We start from the raw sequence: 26,772 nt of genomic DNA, 5'->3' as shown, positions 1-26,772 counted from the left end.
TATGTGCGCATTTTCCTTGATATATTTTACGAATCAATGCTATTTATTCACCTAATACACCGAGTTTTAAGTATTTGTCAGTTAATTTTTGATTATTCTTTTAACAATTATTAATTGAACAAATTTTTATTTTAATAATTTTTTATCTTTATTGTTTTCCGTAGCTTCATTTTAGTAGTTTATATATATGTATATATTTAATTAATTATTTTTATAAATGCTACATAAATGTATAACTAAAGTATACTGAGTAGAAAAATTAATATTAGTCACTAATTATTTGGTAAATTTATGTTTGTTTGGGCATTTTTTACAATTTGCGTTTTTAAAATAAATTCAAAGCGCCTTCATTTTTTTTGTTACGAAATTCTATTACGTTAACGTTGTTGTATGGTCTTAAATTGGTTTTAGCTAGAATTATAGTAATTTTAATTTTTTTTTATTAGTTTTGGCATGCAACTACTGATATTTAGAATTCTAACCGCTAATACACGCACGCACCGAAACTGCGTCTAGTCGCACCACAAATCCAAATGCCCGTAAATGCGTTTTCGCTATGCACAATTAATTAAAACCCGTTTCTTTTTTACTGCTCACTTAATCTTCACATATAATAGCATATATGTATGTATGTTGTAATTAGCATACATTTTAGAAAAGAAAGTAAAGGAAAGCAATTAGTAGTAGGATTACTAGTTTTGGCCCTTTTGTTGAGATTAGCTAATATTATCAGGGCATGCTCATATTTCATATTAGATATATGTATTCAATATTTATATATACATATATATATATTTAGTTATGTATATAAGAGTTCGTATATATATATATATATGTATGCGTGTATACATAAGCATATAAGAGTATTTCGATTTGTGACTTACTTTTAAATACAATGCATTACTGTTTAATATTTGTAAGCGTTTGACAGTTTGTGTACTTTATGTATACATACGTAATTTATAATGTTTTTACACCTGTAAATATGTATATTAGGGTGTGACTTATTCCTCAAGTTGATTTTTTTTTTTGCAAACGCCGCCGAAGTTTCAGTATAAAAAATTATACAATGTAAACAAGCTCTTTACTTTTTAAATCGTGCCTAAATCATGCTTATATTTTGCCATGTAATGAACATGGTACTTTGTGATATTTTCCAACAAGCAAGTAAATCTACAACTTTGGAAATATGATATTCTAATAAAAAAAATTTTCGCTCTATAAAACAGGTGTTGAGATTTTTTTATAAAAACATTATTTTAAAAACTATACGCGATTAAAGTTATAAATCAAATTACCAGAACATTCATACAAGTGATTTATACATTTTGAGTTGCTCATACGGCATGGTGTTCCATTTTTTGCTTTAGAGAAAAAAAATGTTTTCAATAAAAAAATTCATATAAAATATAAGATGATTTTGTCCCGATTTGAATTGAAAATATAGAGCGTTGTATCGTTAGATCCTTTTTACAGCAAAAACTGAACTGGAATGGATGTTTGCAACAAAAAATATCATCTTAGAAATAAATATATTGGGTTGTCAAAAAAGTCTTGCGGTATTTTTATTGATTTTTTTTTATTGAAATTGAACTGAATTTTTGATGACTCATGCCCATCTCTTGACCGATGCTACGGCTGCTACCATGCCGGTCTCTTTCGACCAATTCAGCGATTTTATCGCAATTTTCGACGACAGTCCTTCCGGAGCGTGGCGCATCTTCGACCACCTCTACACCAGCACGAAACCATCGTTGTGCGGTGGAAATGGAAATTGTGTCGGGTCCATAAACTGCACAAATTTTATTGGCGGCTTGAGATGCATTTTTGCCTTTATCGTAGTAGTACTGTAAAATATGCCGTATTTTCTCTTTATTTTGCTCCATGTTTGCGACGCTATAACTCACGAACGACTTAAAAGAAACGACAATCAATCAAACACGTGTTAGCGTGTGAAATGAGCTTTCCAAAAAGGTATAGCATGACCCGATGCGACGAATAAAACTAGAACTACGCGCTTTCAGCGCCAACTAGCGCAAATACCGCAAGACTTTTTTGACAACCCAATATATGAATAACTTGATTTGTTGTTGTTCTATTTAAATCTGCAGTGTTACTTCCCAAATGAGTATTTTTCTTTGCATTTCTTGGAATACTTAAACACTATTTAATACATTATTATTATTTTGAAAAAAAAAAAAAAACAAAGTAAAAATGCATTTCATCATTCATTTTGCAAATATCATAATGCAAATAAAAGTGTATATTATTTTTTGGTGTTTATCTTCCGTTTTTAGCTACTACTATCATGCTGTGCCTTCCTTTACAAGCGATCACCTTGAATTTCAACGTTTATTTTCTCTGTAGTTATACTTATTTACATTCAGTCCAGGTCGTGCGCTTAGGTTAGGTTCGCCACATGCGTTGTGTCCATATGTTGTATGAGGGTGCGCATGAAAGCCATCTCTTTGCGAGCGTTCTCTAATATCACTTTCGGATCATCTGAGGTGCAGCGCAAGCAGTTCGGTGCAAAGACCATTGCCAAATTTGATGAGTCCATTTTGGTGCAACTCACCACGTCAGCATGAGAGAATTGTTGTAAAAAGTGCACCAGGTAGGTCAAAACCTAGACGAATAATTTCGGCAGATTAATAGTGAAATAAATATAGTTTGTATACTCGTTTGCATTTTCGTACTTACCAACTTATTAAGCTCCGGCAGTTTATCAACAATTTCTTTGGCTTTGTCCGGATCCTCAGTATTGACGCATTCCTCGTAGAACTGGTCCGGAATGAGCGGATCATACAATTCACGATACCATAGCTTCAAAAGACTAGCGGGCGCATGCGCATCCACTGTTTAGGTGCAAATTTTATTATTTTTTATATATTGTGTGTAAAGGAAATATGTGTATAAATATTATGTAAGTTATTATCAGCAACTTACCCATGCTATTCTTATAATCAGGAACATCCCACCGATCTAAACGACTCTTCAAGCAATTCACCTCATCCACATCGGCGGAGACACGGAAAATTCCCTCCGTTTGCTTGCCGTTCAAAAGCAAAACCTAAAATTTTATAAAAATTATGTTTTATATATACAAAATAGCATGCGACTTTAATAAGTAAATGTGCTTACATGCTCTGATAGTGTAGTTTGTATCCACGGCAATTTGCGATTTGGAAACTTATCCTTTTGCAAGTCCATAACCTCAGCGATCGTGTTGCCAAACATGCTGACGCGTAGAATTTGATTCTAATAGAAAAAAACAAATATTATGTAATTATTTTTTGAAGTTTTACAAAACTGCACTTGAAGATCTGCTCTAATATAGACAACATCGTTTTTGTTGTAGAAATTACGTTATTAACAACCCATTTTGGAAGGGAATTCCTATAATAACCCCGACTAGCTTTTGTGTGATTTTTGGAAAGTGAAGATTTAAAAAAATTTAGTTTCCAAAAGAGAAATAGATCAAAATTTATAACCGGGCAAGAATAATTTGCCAAAACTAATAATTTGCGGTGCTGTAAATATGACATCTCGGGTTTCAGTATTATATAATCAAAGTGTTCCTGGATTTATTAGCCCGCTATAAACAGCTTCATTCTCAAAATTCGTCATCACTGCAATTTTACACTTCCAGAAATTTATATCTTACTCACCCTCGCCTGCTCAACTTCATCTTCCGTTGGCTTCTTCGCCTGCCGCCGACCATGACTACCGATACGATCCAAACGCCTGCAGCAAACAGTCGCATAGTGTGAGATCTGTACATGTATGGGCCACTTGCCCACCTCCGGAAACGACGTGGCGAAGGCCGGATCACGATGCCGATTCATATAACTGTAAACGCATTAAATTTATTAATAACATTTTATATCAAAAATTTTCTTTAAGCTTACTTCAACAAAGTTGGCTGAAATGTGGGCGATGGCGGCACAAAGGACAAACAAATCGCCATTAGCTCCCAGCCGCGTATGAGTGAATCACGTTTCGGGTTCTCTGTGGTCTGGCGGCATAGCTGCACGTACAATTCATCGCGTAGTCTGTGGAATTTCATTTAAATTATTATATTACTTCTTATTTATATATGTATGTATGGTGTACTAACTGTTGCTGTGGCAGCGCAGCGACTATTATATCGATCGCTACCGAATTGAGACTCATGCCGACACGCGCCTTTCGATCACCCATGTAAATTTGCACCAATTTGAAGAGTTCAATGGCAGTTTTCTTGTCCGATTTGTCGCGTGACAACGCCAACATTGGTCGGCTGATGGGCTCCGGAGTCCAGCTCAGCATATCGCGCACAGAAGACTATGTAGAGCAATAATTAAATAATTTTCATGGCTTGCCAAAACTTGATTATTCTTTCTTTTAGAATTTTTTATGCAGCCACCACTTACCTTTTTACGAAAGATGCCCTTCGAATGCAAATTCAGATTGTCGGCGGCGAATTTCTCAATATCACATTCCTTCATGCACACCAACGTGGTGCTCAGGCCGCCCAAGTTGGGTGGTGCGCGCTCGCTGGGTGGAAATATTTGCTGAATTGTCGGCTTTAGCGATGGCGGTGGCAATCGGGGCGTACGCGACATGCTTGCTGTGCCACCACCACTTTCATCTTTGGCATAATGATGCAGACGCACACTGCCACCGCCTGTACCGACAACGCCGGTGCCCGCGATGTTATTGCCGTCAATGCCGCTTGAACCGCTGACGCCGCCCGACTGTGCTATGCGTGAAATTTGTCGATTTGGTGAGGGTAGTGTTTGTGATTGCTTTTGTTTGGTATCGGCATCAAGTTGAAGGTGCTGATGTGGTGGTAGAGGTGGTTGTGGTGGCAGGTGATGATGTGGCACTAGTGCTGGTGTATTCGAATACAATTGATTTTGTTGTATTTGTGTTTGAGATCCAAGCTGATGATGACCAAGTGATGGTTGCCTTTGTTGGTATTGCTGTTGCTGTTGTTGTTGTTGTTGTTGTGTTGGTGTAGTATGAGTTGTATGCGCGGTGTCATAAAATGAGATTTGATATCGTTGCTTTGGTTTTTGTGCGAATTCCGATGCGCGTTCGGCACCTTGGCTGCCAATACCCTCGAGAACGGCTTCCACATTGTCAGAGCTGTAGAAAATGAGCGTATAATTCAAAACAAAAAAAAAAAATAACTTAGTTTAACGTTACGAAAGTAAATGTAATAAATAAAATAACTTACATATCCTCACGTCCTGATGGATCATAAGGTGGATATTGATATGCGTAATAGGAGACGCTGTCGTCCATGTTGGCATAGTCATCAATCATGCCATAATTATGCTCCAAATATCCGCCATGCGTGTCTGAGCCACCATCCGAATCCTCATTATCTGGCTCGTGACCGGAGAGCGAGTGCTCCGACTGGCTATCCGAATGATAGGAGTCTGAATCGATGGGATCACCGAATACATAATGTCCAGACAATTTGGCTTGTTCCATTATGTAGTTCTTCAATGGCAGCAGATGTTGATGCATTTCCTGCATACCGTATGGAAAACAAGAATTTTAATACATAACTGTTTTTTTTTTTTATTCTATAGCGATTGAGTTAGCACTAACCTGATCCCAATTGCTGTAAAGCGGCGATATATTGCCGTTGTCGTACTCCACATCACTATTATCGGCATTAAGCAGATTGTTATGTTGTCGTGAGCCACGCGAGCGCCGATGTTCGTGCTTGTTGCCACGCGAGCTGTCATAGTAGTGCTCATTTGAGCGACGGTTTGCCTGTTTGTCCTGCAAAATACGAATAACATTTATTAAATACTGTTAGTTAAGATTCCCTAAATTATAATTTCGGTGAAATATCGATCAGTATAGCTACGTTAGTTATTTGAAGAGATTAAAATACTCACCACACCAGTTGAATTGTGACGCAAAGAGCCAACCGAGCGATTATCCTGACTTTGATGTTGCTGCAGCTGTGGCGTCTGCTGTTGATATGCACGCGTGGCCGTCGACGAACGCTGCTTGCTTCGCGAATCCGTCGAACTGCGCGACGAATGTGTCAGCATGCCACCAATATTATCCGATGATGGAAAATTTTTCATACCCACGGTGGTAGCAACCAGGTTATTTGGTGACGTTGAAGAGGAAGCAACAACGACATCACTTAAATGTGGCGATGTCGGCTTAGTCAAGGACATGCGTTCCATATTCAAAAGTTCCAAGCTGCATGAAGAATCCTGCTTATGATGTTTGGTATGCAAAGGTGCAGTTGGCGAGTGACCAGGTGAATGCAATGCGGTGTTAGTTGCAAAAGCGCTGCCGAGCGCATTGTTAGCGGCTTTCGAGGACTTTGATTTGATCTATAGGCAGTGAGGAATATTTCAATTTAAATAATAATATTTACTAATAATTTTACAATGTATCCACGCACCTGCGGACTAATGGGACTCTGTGGGCTGGAGTCACTCGAGTGCTTTTTATTGCTGCTGCTGCCGCTGGTGCCACCGCCACCACTAGTGCCATCGCCACTTGTTGTCTTGGACGCGGCAGCGTGACGTCGACGCGAGAGTGGTGTATTTTCCACAGACTTGAAATATTTCTCATGCATAGAGTCATCGCTGGCCGCGCCACCATTTGCCTCACCGCTCGACTTGCGATACGACTTGCTGTGATGTCCTGCGGCCGTGGGATTTATGGCGGTTGACATGAAACTACCCGAACGCGCCAACGACACTTTGTATTCACGTTCACGTTCTGCAATGGGAAAAACCACTTAAAATATACAAGCATACCCAAACAAGCAAAAAGGAAACTGTGCACTTACCGCCTGCATATTCTGCCGCGCCGTGATGCCTGCCACCCGAACCGCTGCCTCCCGAGCCGCTGATACGTTGGGCACGTGGTGCCTGTTGTTGTTGTTGCGGCTGGGAGTGCCTTTGATGCGCATAGGCCAGCGGTGGATACTGACCACTCGCACCTGTGCCCGCAGCACTGCCACCGTCAGGCGATATTTTCTTCTTTGGTTGTGGTGTGTGTGCCGAGTGCGTGGGCGAAGCCACATCCGACGACTTGGACGAGCAGTAGCCCGGCAAATGATGTCCTGGCAAGAGCTGCTGCTGTTGCGGTGAATGCGTTTGCGTTGGCGTCTGCTTATGATGGCGATCGAAATATTTTTCGCCTGTGACACCACCACCAACACCACTGCTACTATTGCCGTTGCCACCACCACCATAGGATGAGGCGTGGGGTAAATTGTGCGAACTACTGCTCTCTTGCAACAAATCAAAGCTGCTGTGTGGGTTGTTGTTTTTGTTTTAAGAATATTGTAAGGTGGGCGTCGTTGGACAGCGGATGCCGTTTATGAGCAAGTCGGCGCGAAAAAGCAACATGAAATGAGAAACGATACACACAACGTATTGTGAACATGTTGGCGTGCATAGATTGGAGCAGAGGAAAGCGCTATAAAGCAAAAACACTCACCTGCCCTCTTTCCGTGTGCGTTGTTTCTGTAGTGAACCCAACCGCAAGCTTTCGCCAGCGCCAGCATCGTTGAATCGCCGATAGCCATGTATGCTGGACAAACTGGAATCGCTGGACTTGCCCGACTCTTTGTAATGATTGGTTGAATCTGTGTGTGCATATGTAGACATTGAATGCGTGAGTAATTTAAGTAGAGTTAGATAAGAAGTGATTTCTTACAAACGAAAATTAGTGCACAATGTAAAATGGCGTAAAAGATGAGATTTCGTCATAGCAGTTAAAAATCATGAATATCACGATATCTGAATTCCCAATGGAAGCAGAAACATTTGTCACCGCCTTCTCTTCAGTGTAGAAATAATATTTCGGCAGAAATACACTCATGATCGAATTTGACTCGAACTGATCCATAAAAATTCTGAACTCAATATGTCAACGAGTGTGTTTTTGGCAGCTTTTTTTTTTACACGAACAGTTCGCCTGACGATTTTTACCGTCAAAAAAAATTTGAAGAACGTATTTTTTTGAAATTTCGAATGGAATCATGGCAGAATCAGTATTGCAGAAGTCTTTTGAGAGTAAATAGAGTATATTTTATCACGAACACAAGTACATATTTGAGTAGCATAAATAAAGTATTCAATGAAGGCCGAAAAGTCATCGAAAGCTTCGCTAATGCGAGTCGTCCTTTGTCGTGAAACAATGTAGCTGAGGACCTTAGATTCATCAAACGCATTATTACTGGTGACTAGACATAGCTTTAAGAATATGATGTCGAAACTGTCCAACACTCAAGCGAATGGCGTGCTAAAAATGAGCCGCAACCGAATTAACCGAAATTCGTTGAAGACCATCCCGGCCAAGTGTATAAAAAAATTGGATTAAATGTTGGCGTGCTTTTATGGGCTCAGCAGCCCATTTTGAAGGCAACAATAATGAGTTGTATTGAAATTCGACAATCCGGGTCAAATTTGATCAAAAGTTATATTATGCAACAAATTAAACCCAAAATGTTTGGAAAATCTTACGAATTTATTGAGATTATTTATGCCGATCGGTTTCTTTGAAATAATAGATAAATCTCTATTGAAAAATATTTACACTAGCATACGTGTATTTAAAAAAATTAGATTTCCGATTTACTAACAAATACTATAATATATGTAAAGGGTGATTTTTTAAGAGCTTGATAACTTTTTTTAAAAAAAAAACGCATAAAATTTGCAAAATCTCATCGGTTCTTTATTTGAAACGTTAGATTGGTTCATGACATTTACTTTTTGAAGATAATTTCATTTAAATGTTGACCGCGGCTGCGTCTTAGGTGGTCCATTCGGAAAGTCCAATTTTGGGCAACTTTTTCGAGCATTTCGGCCGGAATAGCCCGAATTTCTTCGGAAATGTTGTCTTCCAAAGCTGGAATAGTTGCTGGCTTATTTCTGTAGACTTTAGACTTGACGTAGCCCCACAAAAAATAGTCTAAAGGCGTTAAATCGCATGATCTTGGTGGCCAACTTACGGGTCCATTTCTTGAGATGAATTGTTGTCCGAAGTTTTCCCTCAAAATGGCCATAGAATCGCGAGCTGTGTGGCATGTAGCGCCATCTTGTTGAAACCACATGTCAACCAAGTTCAGTTCTTCCATTTTTGGCAACAAAAAGTTTGTTAGCATCGAACGATAGCGATCGCCATTCACCGTAACGTTGCGTCCAACAGCATCTTTGAAAAAATACGGTCCAATGATTCCACCAGCGTACAAACCACACCAAACAGTGCATTTTTCGGGATGCATGGGCAGTTCTTGAACGGCTTCTGGTTGCTCTTCACCCCAAATGCGGCAATTTTGCTTATTTACGTAGCCATTCAACCAGAAATGAGCCTCATCGCTGAACAAAATTTGTCGATAAAAAATTTTCGAACCGAACACTGATTTTGGTAATAAAATTCAATGATTTGCAAGCGTTGCTCGTTAGTAAGTCTATTCATGATGAAATGTCAAAGCATACTGAGCATCTTTCTCTTTGACACCATGTCTGAAATCCCACGTGATCTGTCAAATACTAATGCATGAAAATCCTAACCTCAAAAAAATCACCCTTTATATGTACGTGAGTCGTATTGAATGTGCATGAGACATTCAAATATATTTGAAAGTACTTCTTCCTCTGAAGGTCTAGCAACCGAGCCAGATGGGCGGACAAGAAAGATGAGTCGTCTTGCAACTATTCCCACTTTATATTAAATATACACATACATACTTATATTTACATGTATGAATATATACTACGCTGTACTTCTACATTGGAATGCCTACAATGGTATGTGTGTATATTTTAGGTGAGCATGCACAAGTACCTATCCCGGCTGCGTTAATCATCGGTGTATGTGCATTCTACTGGTACCCGGCTGTTGCAACAACAATAATAACAATAAATATGCATAAGTACAATATAATTAAAAGGAATACAAATATAACAAGACCAAGACAAAGCCCAAGAGCTGGAGCATACGAAGTGACACACAGTCGCCGCACCGATGGCAGGAATAGTGTCAACGGCATTCAAAAATCTATAAATGTGCACATGCATGTATGTATGTATGTAAATTATTATGCTTGCATACATGTGTGCATGTTCATTAATGGCTTAATGTCTTGTAGGACTAGGCGAAGACACACCGGCTCTAACAGCTGGCTATGGATGGTGTTATACAAAAAAGTACTCCAACCAATTTATCGGGAAGCCGCAGTGAGAAAGTAAGTGGAATGCACATGTGCTTGTATGTGTGTATATGTATGTGGTGAGCGTATGGATAAATTTGGATTGCTTTGAATTCTTGTACCACTACTGCGCGGCATACATATTTTACATTTGTATGTGTGTGTGTGTGTGTGTGTGCAGTGAAGTGCAAAAGTAGATATTTTTATTTATGGAGTAAATAGCTTACCTTGTGAGCGTCTCGAAGAGAATGGCTGCATGTCCGTGAACGATGATGAATCACCCGTTCCAACGCTGTGCGTACATATGGTTGTAGAACGAATCGGCATTTTCAATGATAAATATTGCAGATACATACATATGTGTAAGTACATGCAAATGTGGCAAAGTGATCATTTAAGCGCGACAAAAAAGGAATCACACAATTTGAACGACGTTGCGGATGGCAATGAACGCCAGCAAGTGCGTGCCCAGTGAATTATGCGACACATATGAATTATGAAAGTAAGAAGAAAAGAAATACACAATTGAATTTACATTTCACAGACACTGAATTATTAATTTATTTGCATATAAAGCATTATACATACAATATATGTACATATATACATACATACATACATACATATGTACGTACGCCTGTTACACTTAAACAAAGAAAAATCAGAAAGCGCTCAGTCTTGAACCAAACGCACTTGGTATTACTCACCGAAAACTGTGACGCCCACGTGGACTAGAAATGAACTCGGCGGAGAGTTTCTCCTCCGAACTGGCGTGCAGCGGCAAAGCGTTGGCGCTACGGCCCTCCATGCCAGCGCTGCTGCGTTTGCCCCCACTGCCGACACTCCCACCGGTATTCGTGTTATTCATAGCGGCTAATCCTGCCGCTTCACGCGCTGCACTCCGCTGGGCGCGCAGCTTGCCGACCGCTGCCAAAGGTGATTGTGTCGCCGACGTCGACTGCGACTGCGACCCTCCTCCTGTCGTATGCTGCGTCTGTGTGCTGCTCTCCTTGCGATCACTCGGATCCGTATTCTGTTTGAGCGTTTGCAATTTCGCCAGCGGTATGATATCACACTTGCTTGGCCGATGCCAGACGGTTTTCTGTGTCGCCGCATTGTAGTAGTAAAAGCGTTGCGTATTCGTATCGAACAATTCCCACCACTGTGATGAGTCGGTGCGCTTAATTGGTACATCCTGCGGTGCAACAAAAACAACAACAAATAAAATGATATCAAATTAGAAATGTGTACAAATACCGCAATAAAGACAAAATATGCAACAACAATTGCTAAACCACAGTTTATCAGCTTTGTGTGTATGTACATATGTGAGTGTGTGTGCCCGTAGTCACTATAATAAAATATTAAATAGCTGAGTAAATTATTATGTGAGTCGGTCATGCCGCTTTAAATTGAGTTGAGCCAAGCCTCGTTGGTCGGTCAAGTGGCGGTCAGCGCGTGTGCTCAATTGTGTGTGTGGGCGTATGCGGGTTAGCTCGTTGGGCAAGCAGCACACGATGGGTTGTGTCAAATCCAAGTGGCAACATACCACGACATATCTACATACCGACATACCCACGTAACCATTTAGATATGTAAACAAGTAGGGGACTAGGTAAAAAAAGCTGTTAGTTTAGTTAAAAATTGCAGGAGGTCTGATAGCAAAAATTTTAGTGGCTCACCATACGTTATGCATGTAGCTAAATTCGTCGCAAAGAGCGTGACCAAGATTCTATAGATCATGAATTTATTTCCCAAACTTAAAAAAATTTAAAATTATAGAAAAGTTTTAAAACTGCTGAATTAGTCATATTTATAATGCTGAAAACCTTCTCTTCAAAAGTGGATAGTTGGAGGACGTATTGGAATTTTAACTTTTTTCTTATCACTTATTTCTAAAATGTCAAAATAGTGTGTTGTTCAGACTCTAGAATCAAATTAAAGAAACAACAGAATGTAGTGTATTTAGTCGGACCTACATATCGGGAACTGTCCTAATCTACAGCAACCCAAGGACTCTGGACTCTCAACAGCATTCCTCAAAATAGTTTGGACAATCTTTTCTGTAATTACAACAAAAACAGCAGTCAGACAGATCAGATATCTGCACTAGTATTAGATTTAGATAGCTCTCCCTAGTGAACCAGTCCCACTTTCAATGCTTTTAAAATCTGAGACCTTAAATTTTAATGCTTTTCTTCTTTATTGGCGTAGACACCGCTTACGCGGTTATAGCCGAGTTTACAGGGCACCGGTCGTGGAGATTCCAAGTGTAGCCAGGTCTTTCTCTTCTCTGCTTCTCCCGACGGGTGCTGTGTCGACTACTTTCAGAGCTGGAGTGTTTTCGTCCATTCGGGCGACATGACATAGCCATTGTAGCCGCTGTCTCTTAATTCTCTGATTTGTGTCAATATCGTCATATATTATTCATCTTCATACATTTTCCGTTGAACCTTTTTCTCGAAAACTCGTAACGCCGACTCTTCGGATCTTGTCAACGTCCATACCCCTGCAGCATATAGCAGGACGAGGATGATGAGTAACTTGTAGAGTTTGGTCTTTGTTCATCGAGAGAAGACTTTACTTCTCAATTGCCTACTCAGTGCGAAGTAGCATCTGTTGGTAAGAGTTATTCTGCGGACAGTAGACATTTCGTCTTGCCCTTGTGCACTACCAGACTCATTTGCTTCGCTTCCTTAACCAGTCTGAAGAAAGAGGTTATTGAAACCAATGCTATTAATATCATCGACAAACGCCAGCAGCAGTCCACTCTTATAAAAGATTGTGCCTTCTCGATTCATCTCTGCAGCTCAAATTATTTCCTCCAGCAATAGATTGAATAAGTCGCACGATAGGGAGTCGCTTGGTCTGAAATCTGCTTTGGTATCGAACGGCTCGGAGAAGTCCTTTCCGATCCTGACGGAGCTTTTGGTATTTTTTATTTTTTTATTATCAAAATAAGCCAACTAAATCAAATTTTTCAAAATTTCACGCTACGTGTGCCCCTTAAAAAACAAAATTTGTAAGAATAAAGAAATATTGAAAAAGTTCAATATGACAGGGAATCTTAAAATAATATGAATCTGAGCGAATTAATACCAGGCGGCGTAATTTTTATATACCCAAAGTCTCTGTAACTGAGCAAAAGCATACTTGTAGGCGATGCACCAAACTTATACATTTTTTTAAACTTTTTTTACATTTTTCTTTTCTGAAAAACGAAGCTCATGTCACATTTGTGCCGAAATCGACTGCACATAAAATGACCCATCTAAATATCTAAATTAAAATGCTGTCGCTGTCAAAAGTAATATGAGCCGCGGTGCCCTTCAGCAGTGCAATCACACATACACACACGCCAATGGAAGTGCATCGCGCTCGCTCCCAAAGCTTCTTCAGTCATTCATGCGCAGTCAGCAGCGTTGAACACCCACAAAGTTGATTGTTTACATATCGACACAGCTCCAAACATATGCTTATCTATACACATTCACATGTATATACATAAATATACATATGTATATGAGTGCATGTAAATAGAAAACTGAAACAAAATTTATGTGGCGCATTGAAACAGCTGGAATATGGCTAGCAATGGCAGCTGGCGCTTTGTTGGTGTTATTTAAGTACATTTGTTTTTGCTTTCCTTAATATCAGATGTTTTGTATTATATTTTTATTGCACTCACCAGATGCTTGCTTTCACTGTGTTCATGCGTATGTACATATACATTAGGGTGCGTCGAAACAATAACAGATTAAGAGATCATTTTGTAGAAAAATTTCCTACATAACTATGATTTTTCCGATTTATAATGATTTTTTTTTCATTGAGTTCACAAGAAAAATAATTTGGTTAAAAAAAAAAAAAACAAAATTCAACCATTAATATCGTTTAAGCCGTTAGGTTTACGAAAAAATGGTAAGAGACTTTTTGTAGAGTATTCAATTTCCAACAAAACCTATGAAACGAGATATTTGTTCAAATATTTGAAATAGTTGGTCGCACCCTAATATACATACATACATACATATATGTATATGTGTATACACAAATGTATGTATCAAATAGTTGTTACTTGAAATTGGGCCGCTTTTAAAGCAGCTCAACACACATACACCAACAACTTTTTTCACCGCCATACGTCATTGTTGTTGTTGTTATCACAAATACCATCCTTATTATAATGTTTGTTGTGATTCGGTGTCAACTAGTTGTTTTTGTTGCGGCCTGTCTAGCATGACCTTGAACTCTTGCTATCTCAATGACGTTGCCGATGAGACCCTGCACGAGCGTCAACAAGCTGCCAACAACAAAATGTTGGTGTGGTGCTTGCAAATATGACAGCCTTCGCATTGCAACAACAACAACGACAAGATGGAAGCACATTGCAATTAGAAACAAGGATAAAAGTCACGTGGCCCTCGCAAATCCAAACCTAAACAATACCGAAATGCCAACATTTGCGCAAAGATAAAAGCAGAAATGTAAAAAAAAAAAAACAAAGAAATAAATCTGCTTCACACTGCTATTTCCATTATGCTGTTAGCTGCACGCTGAGGCCACTTGGCTTCCTTTTTCGTCTTTGCTGCTGCACTCGAGCAACCTTCAAGCGCGTGCCTTCACGTCCAACCACTCACAACGCTCACCACAATCCTTTCAACCTTTCAATCTCGCTCGCAGTCGCATTCGCATTTGCACGCTGCATGTGTCGGACGCTTGTCCTTCGGCTCTCTAAGCGCTATGCAGCGGAAGTCAGCAAGTTGCAAAGAAAGGCGGCTTGTGATGCTGCAACATTTATGTAAGTATGTTATGCGACCAGGTATAGGGTCATACAATAAGAGCGCCTAGATTTTGAAAAGGTATGTGTAGGTTATGATATCACTTTGATTTAAGTGAATTTCGTAACAGTGCTAAGGTCTTTGTCACATTTTCTCAGTGTTACAGATTAAAAAACTCCAATTTACAACATGTTTGTAGCATAAATCCGATAAATTTTTAATGATGTATTGGTTAAGTAGACTTTAAAGACATTTGAATTTGATGTTTCATTAACGTTGCCTTGACGAGAGCCCATAATATTACATAATATTAGGTATTTAAAATGACTTTCATCGACGTTTCACGACATTCAGATCTAAATAACTGGTACGGACCCGGGCGTTTATAAATTATACATATTCCACCAACAACACAACTGCTTCCCATTAATAGTCATGAAACACCCATTATATAAATACGAACAGGATGCAGCACCAAAATATATGAACACTTACTCACATACACACACCACAAAACGTGTGAGAGTGTTTTAAGTGACGCGGAGCCCTTCATTACCAAACATTGCGAATGCCATAAAGCAAAAATGCAACACACTAAAATATAAAATAAAAAACGCGAGCGCACTGTTTAACATCAAATCCTTTTTGTAATGAAAGAAATGCTGATGCGCGTGATGATTCTTGACACACCACAAACACTCACTCACTCACTCCCTCGCTCTTGAAAGCAAACGCTTTAAAAACGCTACAGCGCTCTCAGCTGGCTGGTCGGCCACACTGTGACGAACCATTAGCTGGTACATACACCTACACGGCTACGCGTACGACAGCGTGTGGGCGTTCGAGTGCAGTATTGAAATTCCATTCCCGTCCATTACCGCTATCGAGTGTTTTATAGCGTGACCTTGAGGTTTTGCATTGCCTAATTACAGGGGCAAACAAGTTTGAAAAATTAAACAAGTTAAGGGGCCACGAAAACCCTATTGTTTTTGAGGTTCCGAACCTAGTACATTAAGAGCTCTTCAAATGTGGAGGTCGTCAAAAAATAACTCGGAACCATCAGAGTTTTTTGAATGTAGCAGCAAACTAATTCAGCATTATTATCAGCATTCAGAAATACTCGTTCTTGGTAATCGTAAATACTTGGAAATGAGTAGAATCGAGTATTAGCTAATAATATAGATATAATAATATAATAAAGTAGTAACCAATCGTCATCTACGAAACCTTTAGTGAGTAATGTGTGTCGAGTTTGGAATGATACTAGCGACTGTTTTATGGCTTGAGCGACTTATTTTTACGAATTAAAATAATCTTGAAATGTTGAAATTGGAACATTATAGCATATTTTTGTTTTTTTTTTTTCGGTAAAGTGAAATCAATTATAGATACTGGGGCCCACTCTTACGGTACCTAGAAATTTAAACAATTTTGGTTCGGTTTGGACATTTTTTGATTATAAAGTGGCACACCTCAAAGGCGCTATTCGTGCAAAGTTTTATCCTGATATATTAATTGATTCTTGATTTACTGGAAAGTGAATGCTTCAAATGGAATTTAAAATTGTGTTATTTGGGAAGTAAGCGTGGCTGTAATCCGATTTCGCCCATTTTCACACTATCGATAGGGGTTAGTATAATATTTATGCTTCTTGTAGCTGTAGTGATTTAGGAGATATTCGAAGTATCAAAAATTGATTGCAGAAAATCGGACAGCAATAAACAGAGCTTAAAACAAAAAAATATTTCATCAGTATCTATAATTGTACTGTTGTAACTATTTGATAAGGATGGAGTCATGTGTAGAAGTTCACGCAAGTGAGGAAAGTTCTCTGATCGCCATTCACTTGGGAGTGGCCAGAAACGATTCTTTTGCATATGACTCAAGCAGCTCACGACTTCCGGTCTTTGACCAAGTATCCTCTGGGTAGCCTAAGAACATCCGTTTGAAGGCGAGCTAACGTGAGAAGGCGAAACATCCCCTGCATAGGGTTGTGCGCTGGGTTTGGGACCCGCCACGTAAAAAAACACCCCCAGCGAATATTAACAACAAGCCTCGGATGAGTGACCCCCCTTTTGATGACGACCATGGCAAACGAAATAAGGACTACGAATTGAGGGCATGCACCTGGAATGTCCGGTCCCTTAATTGGGAAGGTGCCGCTGCCCAGCTGGTTGATGTCCTCGTGAAAATAAAGGCTGACATCACCGCCGTCCAAGAAATGCGATGGACGGGACAAGGACAGGCACGAGTAGGTCCTTGTGACATTTACTACAGTGGCCATATAAAGGAGCGCAAGTTTGGTGTTGGATTCGTGGTGGGAGAGAGACTCCGTCGCCGAGTACTATCATTCACTGCGGTGAATGAACGTCTAGCCACAATCCGCATCAAAGCGAGGTTCTTCAACATATCGCTGATTTGCGCCCACGCCCCGACGGAAGAGAAGGACGATGTGACCAAAGATGCCTTTTATGAGTGCTTGGAGCGCACTTATGAGAGATGCCCCCGCCACGATGTCAAAATCGTGCTTGGCGACTTTAACGCCAGGGTGGGCAAAGAAGGTATCTTTGGCACTACGGTCGGTAAATTCAGCCTCCACGACGAAACATCCCCAAATGGGTTGAGGCTGATCGACTTCGCCGGGGCCCGAAATATGGTTATCTGTAGTACTAGATTCCAGCATAAGAAGATACATCAAGCTACCTGGCTGTCTCCGGATCGAAAAACCACCAACCAGATCGATCATGTTGTGATAGACGGAAGACACGTCTCCAGTGTTTTAGATGTGCGTGCGCTCCGAGGTCCTAACATCGACTCGGACCACTATATTGTTGCAGCCAAAATTCGCACCCGCCTCTGTGCAGCAAAAAACGCACGCCAACAATCACAAGGAAGGTTCGACGTCGAGAAGCTGCAATCACAACAGACAGCCGAACGTTTTTCTACTCGGCTTGCACTCCTGCTCTCTGAGAGCACTCATCAACAATTCGGTATAAGGGAACTGTGGGACGGCATTTCAAACTCCTTACGTACAGCTGCAACCGAAACCATTGGTTTTCGGAAAGTGCAAAAGAACAGCTGGTACGACGAGGAGTGCCGTGTCGCAGCGGAGAGAAAACAGGCTGCCTACCTCGCAACGTTACGATCGACCACAACACGTGCGGGATGGGATAGATACCGAGAGTTGAAGAGGGAAGCGAGACGCATTTGCAGACAGAAGAAGAAAGAGGCCGAAATGCGTGAGTATGAACAGCTCGATAAGCTGGCCGACAGGGGTAATGCTCGAAAATTCTACGAAAAGATGCGGCGGCTTACAGAAGGTTTCAAGACCGGAGCATACTCTTGTAGAACCCCCAAAGGTGATCTAGTTACCGATGCCCAGAGCATACTTAAATTATGGAGGGAACACTTCTCTAGCCTGCTGAATGGCAGTGAAAGCACAACACCGGGAGAAGGCGAACCCGATTCCCCAATCGATGACGATGGAGCAGACGTTCCATTACCCGACCATGAAGAAGTTCGAATAGCAATCACCCGCCTGAAGAACAACAAAGCGGCAGGGCCGATGGATTGCCGGCCGAGCTATTCAAACACGGCGGCGAAGAACTGATAAGGAGCATGCATCAGCTTCTTTGTAAAATATGGTCGGACGAAAGCATGCCCAACGACTGGAATTTAAGTGTGCTATGCCCAATCCATAAAAAAGGAGACCCCACAATCTGCGCCAACTACCGTGGGATTAGCCTCCTCAACATCGCATATAAGGTTCTATCGAGCGTATTGTGTGAAAGATTAAAGCCCACCGTCAACGAACTGATTGGACCTTATCAGTGTGGCTTTAGACCTGGCAAATCAACAACTGACCAGATATTCACCATGCGCCAAATCTTGGAAAAGACCCGTGAAAGGAGAATCGACACACACCACCTCTTCGTCGATTTCAAAGCTGCTTTCGACAGCACGAAAAGGGGCTGCCTTTATGCCGCGATGTCTGAATTTGGTATCCCCGCAAAACTGATACGGCTGTGTAAACTGACGTTGAGCGGCACCAGAAGCTCCGTCAGGATCGGGATGAACCTCTCCGAGCCGTTCGATACCAAACGAGGTTTCAGACAAGGCGACTCCCTATCGTGCGACTTTTTCAATCTGCTGCTGGAGAAAATAGTTCGAGCTGCAGAACTTAATCGAGCGGGTACAATCTTCTATAAGAGTGTACAGCTGCTGGCGTATGCCGATGATATTGATATCATCGGCCTCAACACCCGCGCCGTTAGTTCTGCTTTCTCCAGACTGGACAAGGAAGCAAAACGAATGGGTCTGGCAGTGAACGAGGGCAAGACGAAATATCTCCTGTCATCAAACAAACAGTCGTCGCACTCGCGACTTGGCACTCACGTCACTGTTGACAGTCATAACTTTGAAGTTGTAGATAATTTCGTCTATCTTGGAACCAGCGTAAACACCACCAACAATGTCAGCCTAGAAATCCAACGCAGGATAACTCTTGCCAACAGGTGCTACTTCGGACTGAGTAGGCAATTGAGAAGCAAAGTCCTCTCTCGACAGACAAAAACCAAACTCTATAAGTCTCTCATAATCCCCGTCCTGCTATATGGTGCAGAGGCTTGGACGATGTCAACAGCGGATGAGTCGACGTTGCGAGTTTTCGAGAGAAAAATTCTGCGAAAGATTTATGGTCCTTTGCGCGTTGGCCACGGCGAATATCGCATTCGATGGAACGATGAGCTGTACGAGATATACGACGACATTGACATAGTTCAGCGAATTAAAAGACAGCGGCTACGCTGGCTAGGTCATGTTGTCCGGATGGATGAAAACACTCCAGCTCTGAAAGTATTCGACGCAGTACCCGCCGGGGAAAGCAGAGGAAGAGGAAGACCTCCACTCCGTTGGAAGGACCAAGTGGAGAAGGACCTGGCTTCGCTTGGAATATCCAATTGGCGCCACGTAGCGAAAAGAAGAAACGACTGGCGCGCGGTTGTTAACTCGGCTATAATCGCGTAAGCGGTGTCTACGCCAATTAAGAAGAAGAAGAACTATTTGATAAAGAAAATTTGTTGTATTTATTTTGCAGTGGCCTTGAAATCATCGCTCCACTCAATAAGGCAGGGGTAAGTAAGATTTCGTATTGTACAACCTAAACGCAGGCGCTACGCCTTGTTTAAGTAGCAATTGCTGTGTTAATATTTGCGCTTTCTTATCGCTTACTCTCCATATAACGGAAGATAGTGTGTGCGTTAATTAAACATTAATAAAATTAAGTAACCGTAATGAGCGGCGCAACTATTGGGCAATGACGTGGCGCGCGTGTTTAACTTTCGCTTTCGGAAATAATTTGATTGCGATTACCTATAATTTCAAACAATTTAACATTATTTGCATTAATAAATACACTTAATACACTTGTGTAAGCGTGCATATTTGTTATGTGTGTGCATATGTGTGTATGCATATGCTTGTGCTCGCTTACTGCATTGCACCACCATAATTATCGCAGAATTGCAAGCTTTTACTTTATTATAATGGGTTATATGCGCTGCTGCTAATCCAAGAGCATTTTATAGATGCCACACAAGCGCACACATACACATGTGCATACAGATGTCTAAACAAGTGCCTACTCCTGTGCGCTCGAGTATCGAATTGCGCGTATTTATAGCATAAATACATACATACACTCATACATATGTACAAATTTTATATGGTGAATGTTTAATTTGAAGCATTTCAATTAGCTCGATGTGTCTGTGTGTGTGTTTGAGTTGAAGCAGGCAAATCAACTCACTTATTGCTCGCGCTACTTCATTTTTGTGCAATTTTTGTTTTTGTTTCCATTTCTATTTTTATTTTATTTTTTTATTTCCATTTCTATTTATTGTATTTGGCTCAATAGTGCTGTGGTTGCGGCTGGATGATTGGTTGAGCATTGACTAACGGCTCGGCTGGGCTGTGTTTGATGATTGCCTGACTGCGCTGGTGTTGAATTAATTAAATTCTATCATCGCCTTCGCCATTGCTAGGGCAATCACCACTGACGGCCGCAGTTGCCGGCGCTGCCCATACCTAACAACAACAACAACCGTCATTTTGTTGCAATAAACTATGCGGTATTTGCGGTGGAAGTGTGGTGGCGTTGCGTTGGCTACCGCTACACGATGGTGTGGCATGCAATACAAGGCTGTGCCACATCGGTCGTACATACAAATATACACGTATAAATACATACATATGTAAGTATATAGATTTAAACTTATGTGTATTGGGTTGGGCAGACGACCAGTCAGGCACATGCCTCAAATTTTATTGTTTTGCGCTACAAATTTACTAATATGAAACTAAAAGGCATACCCAGCGGGGAAAGATTGGTTTGTTTGGAAGAAATAATATATGCAGCTTCAGTGCAGAACGTCGAACATCCAGATGTGACTAACGTAACATACATACATATTAATCATTTAGATGTGCTGTAGTTGGCTACAAACACCTGCTGCAGTAAAATATTAAGAAATTTTTAGGTTAAGTCGAAGCAAAAACACAACTCATCTTATTTCTTACTTTTAAGCATATTATGGTACGAATTATTTATGACTAAAAGATCAATTTTAACCTAAGAGGATTAACATATACCAAGAAAATAGTTCTGGAAAATTTTTATGTATGTATATCCCTGAAAATTTAGCTAACTCATTCGTTTTTATATAAAAACGCAAAAATCAAACCGCTTAAGAAAAAAGTGAAACGGCAGCACGAATTTCACGAATAAATATCTTGAAAAGGCTCTCATTTACCTCTTAGACAATCAGGGCCGCTCCTAGCTAATTTATCACCCTAACAAAGGCCAAACTCTGTGCCTTCTTAGCGTATTTTGCCTTAACAACCTGTTCAGGGTATAAATATGTAAAGAAATTGAGCCAAAACGCTGCCCTAAAATTCTTGCGAAATAGCCAATTGCCTAACTTGCCTGTATGGGCGAGCCAGCCCTGAAGACAATTATGCTCAATTTTAAAATACATAATAAAGAAGCCCGCAATCATTGTTATCATTTGCAGAAGAATATTATTTTATGGACTGAGCTTTTCATTAAAATGGTCGATCTCATGCTTTTCGTACTCCGTTTTGTGTCCGTTCTCTAAATACATCATCTAATACCTAGCTAATGTTGACCCTGTAGGGCATGCAGGTTTTACACTTATATTCAAATATATGTATACATACATACATATGTACACACGCATACCTATTTATATAACACTTTCATGTACATATGGGAAATTACTCATTCTTCGTGCGCCTATTTTTGTTTAAAACTTTTTTACTATTAATTATAAGGTTTGCACTTTTTTCGCTTTAAATTTTTGTTTTAAAATAATATTCTTATACTCGTACATATATCTGCTTCTTCATTGCTGTAAAGTTATTACAATACTTTTAGCTTTGTTTTTTTCATGATTTTTTTCGTAATTTCTTGATTATTTTCACATTCTCCCGCTGTTCTGCGCTGGGATGTGCCAAACCATCAATGTGTCTTCATTATTGCAAGCGCTAGGCTTGTTGTTTGCTGCTCTTATTGCCGATTGCCAGCGATGACCTAATTTTGTTTTGAGTTTTTATTTTTATTTTCGTTTTCATTTTCATTTTCATTTTGATTTTTTTGTATTCCATGCTTTTCGGGGTCTCCTAGTTTTATACTTGTATGCAGGATGGTATGTGTGTAGCTTGCAATTTTATTTGTTTGTTGCACATTTTCTACACATTCTTTTCGTCTTCAATTTTTTGTTTGTTATTGCTTTTTTTAATAGAATAATTCTTTATCACATGTGTTGCTGTGCTGTCGGTGGGTGGGAGAAGCGTGACCGCGATTGTATTATTCATTCTTTTTCACATTACATTATGCGCTTATTTCAAACTACTGTTACACAACAATAACAGCAACAATCTGAGTTTTGTGTTTTATTTCTGCTTCGTTACGATTTTGTAATGAGAGAAATCATTTTAATCGCATTTCAATGGCAACGCTCATGCCTCGTTTTGTAATAATCGGAAAGCTCATTTGAAAGTTATGAAATTCATATGCCATGGTTAAAGCATAAATATTTTATTTTATGCTATTTTTAAATGCATGCTAATAAAAATTTAAAACAAGAAAAAACTTAAGGTTACACCCTCCACATTTAAAAAAAAATTTTGTACAAGAATAGTTCAGTTTGCATGACAGCTATGTGCTGCATTGGTCCGATCTGAACAATATATTCCAAGATTGTAGCGGTGCCTCGAACAATGATCTATGGCCAATTTCATGAAAATATCTTGTCAGTTAAGAACTTTTTCCATACAAGAACTTGCTTTGGATCGGCTTGTTTATCTGGCAGCTATATGCTATAGTGGTCCTATTTAAACAATTTGTGAGAGGATTGTAGCATTCCCTTCCACAATAATCCATCTCGATTTTCGTGAAGATTTCTTGAGAAATAAAAGAGTTTTCCTTACAAGCACTTAGTTTGGATTTCTATTGATCATGAAGATATATTGACAAATAAAAAAGTTTTCCATACAAGAACTTGATTTCGAAAGGTTCATTTTTATGGCAGCTATATGCTATAGTGATCTGATGTCAGCGGTTTCGACAAATACATATATACAGGCGCACAGCTAAATCGACTCAGCTCCTCCCGTCGATCATTTACATATTACGTATATATTTTATAGGGTCTTTGACGTTCCCTTCTTGGTGTCACAAATTTCGTGGCAAAGTTAATATACCTCGTTCACGGTATAAAAACAATTAAGAAAAGTATGTACAAATACTGAATGTAATTTTGTTTATTTTAGAAATCAAATCAAACCATATACATACATACATATGCATAAATGTATGTACAACAATTTACATATGTACATACTATCGCATATAACTTTAACTACGTTCGTTTATATTTGAACTTTCACTAATCATTCCAGTTGCTTACCATAGGAGAGAGAAACATTTACAGCTCCAGTTAAACCGCCACTTACTCAGACTATGCAGGTATATTTATAATATTACATATGCATATACATACGTTTGCCTGCATGTGTAAGATATTGTGTGCGAATATTTACTATGTCCAATGACTATCTTTTTATTGCGTATCCTCATCAACAATGTATTTGGAGCAGACTATCATTTATGGCGAAATGTGTTGAGCAAGCAAGCTGGCAACACTGCATGGAACGCGCTGTAACTATTAGACATGCAAAACTATGCAAGCAACAAAGAATGCATGAATGAATTTTATGGATGCATTTTTATGTCATAATGAACTCATTACTGGAGCGCCACCCGGAAGGCGCATTAGTGTGCTGCTTGTATACCTGCTATGTATGTACTAGGCATATAAGCATGTGAAAGGCCTTATAGACAAGTACTTATGTATCTGAGTGTGGGTAAAAGTCGATTTTGCACAGAAAAAAAGCAAACAAACTTAAAACTCCCCGAAAGTTGACCACCCTTACGCTCTCGTGTACTACCACTTATGTATATATTTACACATGCATGCGTGTCCACAAAATATGCAAAAACCCTGTAAGAAATGAAAGGCCTTTATGATTAAAGCGATAACCAGTTGAACATTTATTTTAGAACTATTTGGAGCTAATGCAAAGGCATTAAATGGAACAACATTTTCTTAGATATGCATATATAATATTTTTAATAAATTTTTGTTATATTTTTAATCACAATAGTATTCGTGCTCCTAAGAATTAAAAAAATATTGCTTACGAAAGCAATAGGTTAGAGAGATTGCAAGGGAGCTGCACATCTCTGGCGAGTTTATTCGAATGATTTTGGTAGATGTTTTGGGTATGAAATGCTCGACTCGCCCCATATAGCGGAATTTTTTCAAAAATAGTACCGTAATAAATAGGTCTCTTTTGACATACTTAAACCTGCTGATTCCCGGCACATTTATGGACAGCGTTATAAGAGCCGATGAGACTTGGGTTTATGAGTTGAATATGCAAATAAGTCAACAATCATCGCAGTAAAGGGGAAAAAAAACGAGCTGAAACCAAAAAACACCCGAAGATGCTCAAAAACCAAGGTGATACTCATTGTTTTTTTTCGATATTCGTGGTTTGGTGCATCATAAATTTGTTTTGGAGGGACAGAGGGTTAATCAATGGAAGAATCATGGATTTTACACAATGCACCATTGCATTGGGCCACGATTATAACCGAATTTAAAGCAAAAAACGCAAAGAATACCATCGATCAACCACTGCAGTCACCAGTTTTGGCTCCGCGGGATTTCTTCTTGCTCCACAAACTGAAATTGTCGCTCCGTGGAACCCGTTGCCAGTCGATCGAAGAGAAAAAACACAATTCGCTGAAGGCCATCGCAAAAAGTGCTTTTGAAAAGTGTCTCGAGAACTGAGGTTCGAGACTATAATTAACCTCCCAAGAAATAAACGCAGGCTCCTGGTCGCATTCTACACCGGCCACTGTAAGCTAAAAAGGCATTTATCGAACATGGGCCTTTTATCTTGCGCAAACTGTCGGTTCTGCGACAGTGAGCCTGAAACCCCGGAGCACCTTCTATTCGACTGTAACGCAGTCTGTAGGCGCAGGTCGAAGGCCCTCGGATCCATGTTTCCGGATAGGGATCACACTGCCTCGCTAGCACCCAGTAGGATATTGGACTTTATCAATATGCTGGGGCTAAGCGAGTCTCTGTGAGTTAGGAGAGGGCACAATAGACCCATGGTCGCAGTGCATGCCTCAATTAATAATCTATCTATCTATCTCTCGAGAACTGAAAAAATCGTTGGCATAAGTGTCTTATTGAAGTTTGAAGAATATTCAATATTGCTGAATAATTAAATATTTTGCGTTTTATTTATAATTTCCGGGTAGTTTTTTGTCACAATATATTTTGTAAAATATTCTTCCAATTATCTAGAAACTAGCAAGTGCTTTATTGTTGCTTCTTATTTTTTCCATTCAAAAAGCATATACATATGTATACAAATATCATTAAAAAATTAAATTAAATCTTGCAGCGCATACCCGCAGTTTCTGAGGAGTTTAATACTTTTTAGACTAAGTTCTACAATTAAACGTTCTCCTGTGAATTATTCAAGCCGATTCTACGCTTAATTGAATTTTTTTTTCTAAAGCAGTGAAACTTCGATTATCTTATTGCACTCATTTAGGAGGGGTGGTATCCGGCAGGCCACAACCAAACGGTAATTTCATTAAAACGAATTTGGGGGCGCCCACGTTGTAAACTCTATAATTAAGATATTCTTCAAACGCACTCTTCGGCTATTTTTCTTGTAGGGTATGCATATGCGCATATGCTCGGCTGTAAAAGCGTGCGCTTCGTCAAGGCTTTTATGAAATCCACACACCATAAATGAGTCATGCTTGTATTAGTAATGGATTTTTCTTGAGTTTCACATAGTTTATATTTACTCCCCTTACTCGTTTGGGAACCCATTTTCCGTTGCATTGGCGGGTTTTATGTTGTGCGCTGCTTTGCAGTGGCAAAAACACTTTGCACCCAAAAAAGTGTTGAAATAAATAGTTGGTGCAACTTTAACGCTCCATTAAAACGAGCGGCTGGTCATTAAAGTCTACAAATTGTGCCGGTTTGTAATCGACCTAAATGCTTATTTTTACAGAGTTTACCATAAACAAGATTTTGCAGACTACTTTAAACGAAGTAATAACATGGTACATAACTCTATTACAGCCACTTTTAGGAACTTTAAAATTTTTAGATGAAATATAATGCCATT

At 39.6% G+C, this 26,772-nt stretch overlaps 1 protein-coding gene across 2 annotated transcripts in view; it reads right to left on the bottom strand.

Annotated features, from left to right (window-relative positions):
• Positions 1-1,373: 1,373 nt before the first annotated feature.
• LOC105230926 (uncharacterized) overlaps positions 1,374-26,772 on the bottom strand; it is a 33,365-nt gene continuing 7,966 nt past the window's right edge. The window contains exons 3-18 of one of the 2 annotated variants that reach the window (XM_049449159.1): positions 10,897-11,384; positions 10,417-10,481; positions 7,471-7,618; positions 6,815-7,281; positions 6,422-6,744; positions 5,898-6,350; positions 5,602-5,778; positions 5,222-5,520; positions 4,413-5,130; positions 4,118-4,323; positions 3,909-4,052; positions 3,669-3,849; positions 3,142-3,258; positions 2,947-3,070; positions 2,701-2,855; positions 1,374-2,626 (exon numbers count right to left, since the gene is read on the bottom strand). In XM_049449159.1, coding sequence (XP_049305116.1) covers positions 2,402-2,626; positions 2,701-2,855; positions 2,947-3,070; positions 3,142-3,258; positions 3,669-3,849; positions 3,909-4,052; positions 4,118-4,323; positions 4,413-5,130; positions 5,222-5,520; positions 5,602-5,778; positions 5,898-6,350; positions 6,422-6,744; positions 6,815-7,281; positions 7,471-7,618; positions 10,417-10,481; positions 10,897-11,384 — 4,290 coding nt within the window. In that variant the 3' untranslated portion in view covers positions 1,374-2,401. The remainder of the gene's footprint in view (positions 2,627-2,700; positions 2,856-2,946; positions 3,071-3,141; positions 3,259-3,668; positions 3,850-3,908; positions 4,053-4,117; positions 4,324-4,412; positions 5,131-5,221; positions 5,521-5,601; positions 5,779-5,897; positions 6,351-6,421; positions 6,745-6,814; positions 7,282-7,470; positions 7,619-10,416; positions 10,482-10,896; positions 11,385-26,772) is intronic. The other variant, XM_011211951.4, reaches the window with a different exon arrangement.

Source organism: Bactrocera dorsalis, chromosome 2, assembly GCF_023373825.1.
Source record: "Bactrocera dorsalis isolate Fly_Bdor chromosome 2, ASM2337382v1, whole genome shotgun sequence".
NCBI classification, from domain to species: domain Eukaryota; kingdom Metazoa; phylum Arthropoda; class Insecta; order Diptera; family Tephritidae; genus Bactrocera; species Bactrocera dorsalis.
The sequence above is the reverse complement of the archived record's forward strand: the minus strand, read 5'-3'. Positions and strand labels throughout refer to the sequence as shown.